The sequence below is a fragment of the Leiobunum rupestre genome, chromosome 2, assembly GCF_980474605.1.
Source record: "Leiobunum rupestre chromosome 2, qqLeiRupe1.1.hap1, whole genome shotgun sequence".
NCBI classification, from domain to species: domain Eukaryota; kingdom Metazoa; phylum Arthropoda; class Arachnida; order Opiliones; family Sclerosomatidae; genus Leiobunum; species Leiobunum rupestre.
The window spans coordinates 63,163,812-63,177,812 of NC_143385.1; the positions used below are offsets into that span (position 1 = coordinate 63,163,812).

At 33.7% G+C, this 14,001-nt stretch overlaps 1 protein-coding gene across 1 annotated transcript in view; it reads left to right on the forward strand.

Moving 5' to 3' along the window:
* LOC149958700 (TNF receptor-associated factor 4-like) overlaps window positions 1–14,001 on the forward strand; it is a 32,810-nt gene that overhangs the window by 1,920 nt on the left and 16,889 nt on the right. The window contains exon 2 of the mRNA XM_090167241.1: window positions 722–883. Within this exon, the coding sequence (XP_090023367.1) occupies window positions 722–883 (162 nt within the window). The remainder of the gene's footprint in view (window positions 1–721; window positions 884–14,001) is intronic.

Below are 14,001 nucleotides of genomic sequence, written 5' to 3' on the forward strand. Positions count from 1 at the left end.
GAAATAGAGACTAAATCGAAACATTGTCTGCTAATCACCCCTAGATTTTGTTAAACCTGGTGGCAAAAATGTGAAATCTTTGATTTGATTCAAGGTACGGAAGGGGAGGACCTAGCTGAAATTCGGGACGAATTTTTCAATTGATATAATTATTCATAATAATTTCTAAAATATTTTAACTAAATGATAATTTAATAAGAACCTTCAAAACTCTAATTCGTAAAATATTAAATATTTTAACTAAGTACTAACTTATTTATTTTATTTAATATCGACATAAAATCTTAAACCTTATAGAAACTGTCAAAAGATGTCTTCGCAATCTACTTTTAAAAAACTATCCTCGTTTCACGAAGAGAATTTCTCTACGGCAGTTTATAAAAATACAACGAGTCTCTATTGGATGTATGGTGATCTAGACCCTTTGCAAATGAATTAAAGAGATATATAAAACACGTTTGGTAACTTTGGACGAAAATTACCAACAGCTGTAATATAGCATCGTCGGAGTAGATTGAAATCTTCCTTCTGAGGGTAGCCGGGTTTTTTCTGCTTCGAGACTTATCATTAACGATCCGGGCGCCAGCCGTGCGAGACGCAAAAACGCGTTGCACCAAAACCACCACCCCAAGCCAGTTTTCGCGTCTCTCCATCAACAGAAGTAAAAAAAAAACAAGCGACGCTATCCATTTAACTTTCACTCCGTTTTATTTTTAAAAAGAGAAACTTTGTTGGCAAATATGCCGGGTTTCGATATTAAGTTTAGGAGTTCGATGAGAAAAAGATTCCGTTGTCTGTTGTGTCGATTCCCCATGAAAGAGCCCGTTAAAATAACTTCGTGTGGACACCGTTTTTGCGACGATTGTTTGCAGAGATATTTGAGGTAATTAATGTTTTTTCTTCTTCGGTGGAGTTAATGTAAATTAATTGTAAATGAGATTAGACTTTAATTAAGATAAGGTGGATTTTTTTATAGGTTTTTAAACGATTTGCAATGACTTGATTATTTAGATTCGTGTTTTGGTTTATTTCGGTAGCGATGGTAATTTTAAATAAAATTAAGGTTTGTTAATGTTTTTTTGTCGTAGTAATTCGTTTTTGTAGCTTATGATACGATGTAGCAATATATTACTAAATGAATTAGCACGTTTCTTATAAGACTTAGCACAACGTTTCTAAATGAAATAAAGTGTTTCTTATAAAACTTAGCAAAACGTTTCTATATGAAATAAAACGTTTCTATATGAAATAAAGTGTTTCTTATAAAACTTAGCAAAACGTTTCTATATGAAATAAAACGTTTCTATATGAAATAAAGTGTTTCTTATAAGACTTAGCAAAACTTTTTATATGAAATAAAACGTTTCTATATGAAATGAAGTGTTTCTTATAAGACTTAGCAAAACTTTCTATATGAAACAAAACGTTTCTATATGAAGTAAAGTGTTTCTTATAAGACTTAGCAAAACTTTCTATAGAAAACATTTCTATGTGAAATAAAGTGTTTCTTATAAGACTTAGCAAAACGTTTCTATGTGAAATAAAGTGTTTCTTATAAGACTTAGCAAAACTTTTCTATATGAAATTAATTGTTTCGGTACAACCTAGGAAAACGTTTCTATATGAAATAAAGTTTTTAGGTACAACCTAGCAAAACGTTTCTATATGAAATAAAGTTTTAGATGTAGCCTAGCAAAACGTTTCTATATGAAATATCGCATCTCAGATAGGACCTAACAAAACATTTCTTTATGAAATCTTGTACTTAGATACGACCTAACAAAACATAAATAAATGAAACACCGCATTTATGATACAGCCGAGGACCATGCCAATTTAATTTGATACTTCGAGTGCATATTGAAAAGCATTATTTTTAAATATATTTTTTATACTATTATTTAAAATTATTATATAACCAGAACAGGAACGTATTCAGGTAACTGAGAATATGAAAGAATACTAGCCCCTCTGGTACCACCCTCGCATTTGTTTAAACTAATATTACTAATAATAATATAATATAATATAATATAATATAATATAATATAATATAATAATATTACTAATATTAAACCGGAATAAGAACGTATTCAGGTACCTGAGAATATCATTAGCCTCTACTAGCGAAAAATCGTCTGCTAATACGCGCTACGACTTGTTTTTAACGTAAGTAGCGCCAATCAGATCTACCTTGTGTTAAACGTGGTGACCGTGATGTGAATTTATGTGATCCACTATAAATACTCGTAAATCACGCCACAAGATTGTTACCCAAAAAGATAAATACAGGGTTGCCACATAATTTTCAGAATCAAATTCCCCGACTATTCCCGGTTTTCCCGGACCATTTTAAGAGATAATTCCTAACATTTTAAGGCCAAAATGTTTATTTTATATTTTACTTTTATCAGAAATTAATAAATTTAAATGGACTTAGGGATATTTCAGTAAAAAGGTAATTGCAATTATGTTTGAAAAAACTAGCCAAACGTCCAAGGAAATAAACGATAATCATAGAATTTGTCATAAACCTAGAGTAAAATTACCTTAATAGTGTCAAGATAAAATTTAATTCCCTGAAATTTTCTGACTTTTTAGGCCCATTTTTAAATAGACCTCACCATGAAATATTCGTTGCGGTAAGAGGGGGAAGGAAAACTGTCTTTGCAAGGGTGATTTAGATCAACGGTATATTAATTACTCCTTATTTTTACCCTCGCCGGACTCTTTGAGTTCGGTATGTCGTCTGCTACCGAGTGGAAGTATTTATAAAACACGGCGAATTAAAATTAATCCAAGTGATATTGTTAAATTTGTTACATCAAATGTTTAAAGTATAAAAAGTATTTTGTTTACTTAACTAGTCATAAAAGGAGAGTATTTAAATATTTAAAATTACGAAAAATTGAGCATAGTTTCGATGATTTTTAACAGTTTTAGCCTCGTGAACTAAGGCTTAACATTTCATTGACAGCCACAGTAGTGTATCAGGTAAAGATTGTTTATCATAAAATACTAGCTAATAAATATCTAAGTATTAACAATACTTTCACAGAGTTGATATGAGTATTACAATAATAATTCATTTAATTAGTATTGAAAATAAATTAAAATCAGTTTGAGCTCCGAAGTCACAATTTCTCACAAAGCCTAACCCATAGATATAGGAAACGTATTTAAAGGTCTAGATAAAATATTTCAAAGGGAGTGAATACGGAGGTGACAGCTAGCAGAAACGCGTAATTTCTGCAGGCTATCCTTATAAGACGCTATCTATCGGTAAGAAAGCTCGTGCTATCGTCGCGAGAGCCATTGTCTCCTGCTTAAAAATTATACTAAAAGTCACCAACAGATGGTATCTAAAGACTACGGCCTGCGGAAAGGTCAAGCACTTAGTACTAAAATGCTAAGAGAGCTCGCGCTCTTGGCTACGTGCCTTCCTCGGTGTCTGCTAGGTGTCAATTCCGTATTTTATGTTAGGCTTAGACGCCCCGAAATTTATCTAGACCTTTATATACATTTCTTATATCTATGGCCTAACCCGAGCTCCGTGTAAAATGTTTGGGGGAAATCCTACCGGAAAATGCAAAAAGTACGGCCAACTTTTTGTTTAGTCTTAGCGAAGTTGGTGGTGGGTAACGTAAAAAAAAAAAACAGTGAAAGCACGTAGAAATATTTTATGAAAAGGCTTATTCCCTGACATAGCAGAATATACGTATAAAACGATTACATATATTTGGATAAGAAGCCGTACCAGCACCCAAAAATGGTACGTCTAAAACTCCCAAGATGGCTAGGAACTGATCTAAAAATATCGCGCATCGGGCAAACATACTTTAACCAAACACACATCACTTCATAATTCAATCATCAACTTTACGTATAAACTCTTGGCAAGAATGGATATATTTATATTTGGGGAGAATGACTATCTCCAGACGGTTCATGGGGAAGGGAGTTAGAAAAAACGTCACCGGAAGGCGCTTCAATCGCGTTAGAAGACGTCAGTCTAACAGCGTTTTCCATTTGATTGCTCGAGATTCGCTCCGAATTTGTCTCTGACGCCCTAGAGCTCGCCCCAATCGACTAGAGTAAAACCGCAAATGGAACATTGAATTACCTTATCCCCGCGCTTTTTTGTGTAGTTCTGCTAGTAATTTGAATTTTCGCGTCTTGGTCTGCCATTTTGACAAAAAATCTAAAAGGAACACGCAAAAATTTGCTCCGATTTCGATCTCGATCCAATGATCTGTCGAAATCGGCAGATCGGTTTCGGGCGATCTCTGAGTACTTGAGAGCTGAAATGGAACACACAAAACTTGTTCGGAACAAATCCTTGCACGCAAATGGAACACTTGAAACTTGATCAGAATAAATCTGAGTACGCAACTGGAACACACGAAACTTGTTCGGAATAAATCCGAGCACGCAAATTGAACACGTGAAACTTGATCAGAACAAATCCTTGCACGCAAATGGAAAACGTGAAACTTGATCGGAATAAATCCGAGCACGTAAATTGAACACGTGAAACGTGATCGGAATAAATCCGAGCACGTAAATTGAACACACGAAACTTGTTCGGAACAAATCCGAGCACGCAACTGGAACACGCGAAACTTGTTGGGAATAAATCCGAGCACGCAAATTGAACACGTGAAACTTGATCGGAATAAATCCGAGCACGTAAATTGAACACACGAAACTTGTTCGGAACAAATCCGAGCACGCAACTGGAACACGCGAAACTTGTTGGGAATAAATCCGAGCACGCAAATTGAACACGTGAAACTTGATCGGAATAAATCCGAGCACGTAAATTGAACACGTGAAACTTGATCGGAATAAATCCGAGCACGCAAATTGAACACGTGAAACTTGATCGGAATAAATCCGAGCACGCAAATTGAACACGTGAAACTTGATCGGAATAAATCCGAGCACGTAAATTGAACACGTGAAACTTGATCGGAATAAATCCGAGCACGCAAATTGAACACGTGAAACTTGATCGGAATAAATCCGAGCACGCAAATTGAACACGTGAAACTTGATCGGAATAAATCCGAGCACGCAAATTGAACACGTGAAACTTGATCGGAATAAATCCGAGCACGTAAATTGAACACACGAAACTTGTTCGGAACAAATCCGAGCACGCAACTGGAACACGCGAAACTTGTTGGGAATAAATCCGAGCACGCAAATTGAACACGTGAAACTTGATCGGAATAAATCCGAGCACGCAAATGGAACACGCGAAACTTGATCGGAATAAATCCGAGCACGCAACTGGAACATATAATGTTGATCAGAGCGCTCTCGAGCAGTCAAATGGAAAAAGGTATTAGGGAACCAATGATTTGTGTTCAGGGGGCGGAGCTTACTGTTAGAGCGTGAGGAGGATCGCAGGAGTTATTCTAAGTCATTCTCCCAACAGTAGAAAGAAATGCATTCTCGATCTGGGTTGGCGGGAAACGCGACAAAAAGCCCTCTTCGCCACCCCCTGACCCCAAGATGGGGGTCCCGCCAGACTGGTATCATTTGTATAAGGTTTACAACGAGGCTTCGCGGCGAGCCATTTAGCTCACTTCAAGCGGAAAGCAGCTGTTCTTCGGAAAAACGCGTCTAGTCTAACTCGCGGCGCGTGCCATCGGGGGTTACACAGATGTCTCGTTGGGGGGTCGCTCTATAAAAAAAGGTTGGGGGGGTTTAGAGGTGATGGAGATGATGGTCCGATCACTGCGATGGCTGATTCAGTTTGGGTTTTGATATCGTCGCGAAAGGATAAACGAAGGCCCGACTGACGCAAAGATTTGGGGGAATTCTGTCGACATTTTTTTGGGTATGTTGTAATTTTGTTTGCTTCTTGCACGAGAGGCGTTAAGGGTTAAGGGTTTTTATAAACTTTGACACTTTGAGAATGTCATGCACGATATCATGCATTGTAACCCGGCCACCTGAATTAATGGCTTTAAAAGTCGCTTGATAACTTAGGCTGGTGGTGTCTTGGGTATTAGAATAGCTGATTATTATTATTATTATTATCAAATTATACGCGCAAAATGTAACGCAGCTAGTCTTTATGATTGTAGCAACAATTAAAGTTAATGTAAAGCACAATATTTTCAGATTTAAATTCCCAAACTTTTCGTAATTTCCCTTGACCATATATTTAGATAAAAACTATTTTTAACCCTAAAAAGTGCAAGATTTATAACTTTATTTATTACTTTTATTAGAAGTTTATAAATTTAATTCACCTTATATTTTGTTATAAATGTTATCATAAGTAACATAATAACAATAAGGATATGTCAATTATTAAAAATTATCACCGAACTGATTTTCAGAGCTATTGCGCAATCTATTTGAAGTTCTCAGCACAGAGCCCCCATAGTGCCTAAATATGCCTATGTCGAAATATACTACTGTCAAAGACGATATCATACTAATCAGTTTGAGTGCAAGTCCAAATCGCAGCTTGTCGAACAAACATTTGCTCAGGAAATTGGCATTAAAACAAAAACTTAAAAGTGTCATACTTATTGTTATTACGTTACTTTTGATGTGATGTTTTAACTAAAAACATTTAATTAAAACTAATTTAAGGAACTAAAAATAACCAAATTTATAACTTCTAAAGTGTTTATACATTTTCAAGATAATTTTAAATTCCCTGACTTTTAACCAATTTAAAAAATTCCGTGGCCGTCACTTCAAATTTCCTGACTTGGTACAACCCTGATTTACTAACCAGAAAAGGTCAAAATGTTTTTCGTAATTTACTGAAATCATAGCAAAATAAAGACAAAAATAAAATTATAAAAAATAATACTTTGAGTTTAAACAAAGTCATACCAGCAAAACCAAACAATTATTAATTTCAAATTAAACTTTTTAAAACAAATTAACCTTAATAGGATTCATTCAAATTCAAACAGTTTAATTACTAATCAAAACCCGTTAAAACCAAAAGATTTAAAGAACTACTAATTAAAAACCAGTTTTTTTTAAATTCCCCAAAACTAGTTATACTGTTAATTAATCAAATATTCAATCTTTTAACACCAAACAAAATCTCACTCTCAAAAAAAAAACTTTTAACTGTGGGCATTATCACTAGAACAATAATATAGCTGAATACAAATTACGTATAGTAATGAGGTCATTATATCTTAGTATATGATAAATAGGCAGACGCCAAAGAACAAAATTAGATATAATGTGGTGAATTAATTACGAGCATTAACTTGAAATTAGTATGCCACGAATGAGGATAGCTGCAGAGTTTCCTTTGTAGCAGTTGTTGATCATAAACTTTAACACCTTCCTAAATAATCCGAAGACTTAGTCACAATGTGACGTCAAACGCACCTGAACGGATATTACCAAGTTTCCGTTTTAACAAACATAAATTAAGAATTAGAAATTAATTTTATCTACGATTAACGAACTATGGGACGTAGTGGGTAATGGGATACTACACTTTAATCTTAGCCAAACTATAAATAAACTTATTATTACATTTCAAAATAGTGATTTTGTTCGATCTTAGTTCAACTACGAAGTTTATTGTAAAATTAAAAAAAGTTTTAGATGTAGTGCTGTTTTAAAGAATTATAGCTTTAAAGCAAATTAATTACAACAATTTCAGTGACGTAATAATGTATCTAAATAGCGTCTATTGAAATAATGTAATTATTAAATAGTTATTGAAATAATGTAACGATTAAATAGTTATTGAAATAATGTAACGATTAAATAGTTATTAAAGTAATGTAACGATTAAATAGTTATTGAAATAATGTAACGATTAAATAGTTATTGAAATAATGTAACGATTAAATAGTTATTAAAGTAATGTAACGATTAAATAGTTATTGAAATAATGTAACAATTAAATAGTTATTGAAATAATGTAACAATTAAATAGTTATTGAAATAATGTAATGATTAAATATTTATTGAAATAATGTAATGATTAAATAGTTATTGAACTATTGTAATGATTAAATAGTTATTGAAATAATGTAACGATTAAATAGTTATTAAAATAATGTAACGATTAAATAGTTATTGAACTATTGTAATGATTAAATAGTTATTGAAATAATGTAACGATTAAATAGTTATTAAAGTAATGTAACGATTAAATAGTTATTAAAATAATGTAATGATCAAATAATTATGTAACGATTAAATAGTTATTAAAATAATGTAACGATTAAATAGTTATTGAAATAATGTAACGATTAAATAGTTATTAAAATAATGTAACGATTAAATAGTTATTAAAATAATGTAATGATTAAATAATTGTGTAACGATTATATAGTTATTAAAATAATGTAACGATTAAATAGTTATTAAAATAATGTAATGATTAAATAGTTATTAAAATAATGTAATGATTAAATAATTGTGTAACGATTATATAGTTATTAAAATAATGTAACGATTAAATAGTTATTGAAGTAATGTAATGATTAAATAGTTATTAAAAAATTAAAATTTAGTTCATCCTGATTAAATTTAATCTAGCCCTCTTAAAATTATTTATATCCTGATAATTTTGAACATTATAAATTATTTAGCGTCACTAAAATCATTTAATCTAAATTATGTAACGTTAAAAATTTTACTTGCGCTCATTACTTTGGGTTAAACTATAACCTCAAATTATGCCTTTGGAAATTGACTGCTTTACAATAGAAAATTCCAAAGTTTTCTTTTGTTCGAAACGTCATCTATATTTAGGATATTCGTTTAAAAAGGCGGGAAAAATTGGCGCGAAAATGCGGTGGACATAAAGAATAAATTTATCGAACAACAGCTAATAAAATAGGGGACTTTCGCTATCCGTCTGTTATATCGAAGGACGTTCTTCTCGACATCTCATTCATCGTAGCAGACGTCCCCATAACACCCCGCTTCTAGACTGCATTGTAAAAATGAATAACAATGAAAAGGCTTAGGTATTGTAATAGCCCCCCCATTTCGTCTCCTAAGTCAAACCAAGGCTTGATTTTCCCCTCTAACTTCCCACTTTTTAAGATCGACGACATACAGTGTGGCAGCCCCGTCCCCCGAAGACGCTAAGCCTAAGCCATCTGTTTATCCTCGGTTAGGACGCAAAAAATGGATTTCTAACAAGAAGCAGATCCCTCTACTACGGTACAAAAGGCGCTTAAATTCCTGACTCGCAGATGCGGTGTTACGGAAGGGGCACCACCTGCGCCGCCTGGCGACACGCGACCGCCACGCGCCGAAGTTTTTAATGGCTACCGAAAAAAGCACCGCAGTTTCCGATGCTACTCTATCAAAACTATTTTATATATAACCTGTTTTGAAAAATATCAGCCGTTCTAGCGAAGGGTTTAGAAATAGCTGCTTTTAAATAATTAATATTAATGACATTGCGAAATGTATATTTTTTCCTCGATACTAAGGGTTTAAAATAATTCGCCCCTGGATGTCGCTACCGTCGATGGGCGTATACTCTAACGAAATAAGGGGGTACTTCGCGGGTTGGAAGGAAAATAGGGGTTGATGATTTCCATTTGGAATAAATATATAACCATTTTTAATAAAGCTATGGGAAATATTTTAACAAAATTAAATGTCAAATCCAAGTCAAACACTCAAACTCAGGTCAAAAACACTACTAAAAAAACGTGCAAACGCTGTATCCCATCCCTCTACCGGTGAAAGAACGCGTCTCTTTTACGAGATCGAAAAAGTAATATTGAAACGATTTGAGCGTTGCTCATGCAATCCCCTCACGCTCAAACAGTAAGCCCCGCCCCCTAAACACTAATCAAAATCACACGGTATCTAATTGGTTCTTTGGTAGGGCACCAATTTTTATTTAATCTGTTTTTGTTGCTCCTAGGTTAGAGGCAAGGTTCGTAAAAATGCTCGCAGGGTTAGAGGTACAAAGATACAACGGAAGTGGGGCATTTGCCCATTTTAGTGTTTTTGGGCAATTTCCGACTTAAGATCTACATACTTTTTTAAATTAAGCCCGACTTGGTTGAAAATTACATTTTTGGTTAGTACTGATCGTTTCTGAACTACATTTTCGAACGCATAAATAAATTTTAATTTTAAGTGAGATTTCTGGCCAATTCGCGGGACCCCACAACCCGCGTACGAACTAAGGTCATTTCTGAATTTCGTACCAATTGATACAAGTGCCATCTAACTCGAAAAATTCGTTTTGACTAAAAATTAATTTAAATTAACGTGTTCGCTACCATATTTCCAAAAAACAGGTAACTCGAAAAATTCATTTTCGGAAAAATTCCTCTTAGGTTTATTAAGTTAATGTACAAGACGATTCGAAATTTGTTCAAATTTATATATATTTGTTTCCGAGTAAGTGAGTAACAGAGTATCGTCATCTATGATTACTTGGAAGTAAATAGCAGACGAACTTTATCTACAAGAGCTGCGATGATTGTACCAGAGTAAAAACATTTTGAAAATGTTTTTCCACATATGAAACCCACAAAATGCAAAATACATTTTCTAACTCAAAATGCCCAATATTTGCATATTAAAAACAACCCTGAACTTTGTACATGCGCAATTTAGTGTTATGTTAGAAATAAATCTCTCGCGCCTCTGCTAGGAAAATTCAGTGTAACCGAAACGTCCTTGCAATAATTAGTTCCAAGTCTAAATTGACAAAAAGCATGTCCTAAAATTTGACGTAAACCATATACAAAGACATTTTATCCCTGACAAAAAACACACACTGGAAACATAACCAAATCTCCCCGTATCTTAAAACAATAGAAGCATTTTTAAACGAGAAACCGTTAGATAAACGCAAAAATTAAAAGTATTTCTTTATCTCTTATTTTGTTAACTGTAATCTCGAGACCCGGCGACGCAAAATTTCGGTTCCGCTTGACATGAGGCCTTGCGCCGGCACCCACGATAGGGCCAAGGCCCGGCACCCGTCCAAACACGGCCTCTTTCTAAGAATTCAAATTCGTAGAAAATAAAATTAATTTATTAGATAGGGATTTTTTTTTTATATTTTCCATAATTTGGCTCGTTGTAATATTTTGGTAACGCTTGAGCTAAGGGGGCTAACCGGTATTTGAAAAAAAATATATAGGTTAGGCTTAGGACTCGGCTCTTAATTCTTAAAAGCACCTTTTTCCTTCGGATTGTTTTCTCGGACAAAACTACTAAACTCGAGAAAGAGGTAATGAGGTATTTTATTATTCCTGTATTTTTTCGAGCTAGGAATCATTCAACCGTTGAAACCGTGGAAATAATAAAATGTTTTTCGATTGTTTAAATAATATTAATATTGTTATCGATGCTATAGACACGCGTTACTTTCAGTTTCATACAGGTTTTAGAAAAGTTTAAAACGATATTGGTTAAATTCCGAAAACGCTGTATTGTCATTAAAATATAATAATCGCAACCAAACGTTTCAGTAGCGCCACCAAACGGAATCTAGGTTTTCGCGTCTTGAAATAAAAATCTCAAAGGCTTAATAAATAATTCCCGAACTTTACTTCATTACTTCTTAGTTTTTTATTGGCCTAGTGGAGGTATAATTTACACGTCCTTTATTGGATTATTACGTAACATTTGGTAAAATTTAGCAGAATATAGATAAATACCTGTATTTTCATAATGCAGAATGGTTTGTAATCATTTGTTTAGAAATGAGAAGAAAACACATTTTTATTTAATTTTATTACCCCATGCCTTTTGTGATTTTAGGAAAAAGGTGTGTAACCGAACGAAATTTAACCACATCTTTGAAAAAAATAAACTTAAAGCATTATAAACCAATAAATCAATAGATTTAATAGTAAATATTTACGGGAATATGTCGTGAGTGCCTTTTACAGTCTTAAAATTTAACGCGTCTTCGAATGGAGCCACCCGCCATTTCGTTTCCACCGTCCATATTCAATATTTTAGACGCAACGGTCGCGCCACCTATCGAAATTCCTATCATAGCAGACGAAATTGGCTACTTTTTATTTAGCCCTTGCCGCTAGGGCTTAATCGGTGCCAGAAATAAGGGATAGTTAAGGGCAAACAACCCACCAAAATGTGTTAGGTCTAACGGATATATTTGGCTTCGTCACCAAAAATTGTATTATATATTAGGCCTAAAGGACATTTTATGTATCGACGCAAATAATTGTACTAGGACTAACGGTTATTTTTTGCGTCGTCGTGAAAAATTAAGACTAACGGACATTTTTTTATCGAAGCAAAAAAATTGTATTAGGCCAAAGATAATATAAACCTCGTACCCTAGATTCGAAATAACTGCTTCGCGTTTACCCACTTCCCGCCGGAACTTAGAAAGAATTAGCTCCATAGTTACCATGGTAACCAACTATAGATAAGAACACGGCCAACGAACAGCGCGTCATCAAAGTTGGCCATGATTGGACGGTACAGCGACCGATGGAGGATGATTTTTCGGAGGTCACGCGCCGGAAGTGGGTAAACGCTTCGTTACAAAACCGTCAATCAGAAAGCTCTCAGAATTGGAATCTAGGGTAAGTAGTTCTATAGTATCTTTGATTAGGTGTTAAAGGAAATATAACCGGCAAAGCAATCTTAATGGAAGATCACTCCAATTTTTTCAAATTTCCCAGTACAGTGGCGCCAAACCAGAGAATATAAAGCTTTATATTCTTTGGCCAAACATTTTTAAAGCCAGGGGCAAGAGCGACTTGAGCTGCAAACGTTGGTGTTGCACACCAAATACCTCAGGTTAAATTCCCTTTAAATTTGGTTTCCACTAACGCCTTTCATAATTTATTTTTTTTAGGCGCGTAAAACTAGTGTACGTCCCCAAGTTGAATATTAAGATATTTTTGAAACCAATACTTAGCCGACGATAGTTTGTAGAGTTGCGATAAATTTTGCGACTATTTTGTAAACAATATAAAATCATTAGCAGACGACAGAAAAATCAAATTCGTATTGGAAGACGATTTTAATGTAGCAGACGACTTAACTGTAATAGATTATCATAAAACATAAATTAATGATATTTCGAAAGCTCTGTAAAGTTCAACCTTTTCAGTTTTTGTGATATTTGTTTAACAACCAGTTTCTATGGCAACGAATCAATGACGTAAGGTTTTTTAAAAGGGGACGCTTAAAACCATTACAGTATTAAAAGTACCTTTAAAAATGTATAAACAGGTTATAATTTTGGAGTCAAGGAGTTAAGACAAAATTTTTAAATTACTTTCATATGGTCGCAATTTTGGTGGAAAAATTTCAGGCATGAGTGATTTTTTTCTGGTAAGCCTCGGTCGTGAAAATTTTCGTCAGGGGCCGAAACGAGATAAATAGAAAATTGGAGGTAATTTTTTTGATTGTATAGTGTTAAATTATGGTTGAATAATCTAATAATGAAAGTCAAAAATTTGTCGGCCATTGTACTTGAGAGAAAAAAAATTAAAAGAAATATTATTTCAACAATGGGGAAGCGAATTATTTCGATAGTAACGCCACCTTGGGAACAATCGCGGTACTAACATCAGGAAATGGTGAAATTATGCAGTACGGTTCCTCAAAAGATTGTCTATGGGTCGTAAACCTGCCAAAACTAATGAGAAATAAGCAAAATACAATAAGAATTTTAAAAGATTCATTTTGTCGTAGATTTATGTAAAAAAAAATAACCTTCAATTTCGTTATAAATTAAGTTGTATTTTTGGACACACATACTGTACAAACCCATAAGTGACCCCTTTCAAAACATAAAATACCATCAATTACATCAACACTTGACATAAACGAAAAGTATTTAATCTAGTTAATATTTTTCCAACTGTATAGAGTTACGACAGTTAATTTTTCCCACAACCCCAAAGGAAGAGGTCACAAGCTATCACAATAACCAAATGAAAACGGTTATAATTTACTGGCTTTGTGTATCAAGAAAATAAGAATTTGTTGACAGTAGAATATTAATTCTACCATTCAGGC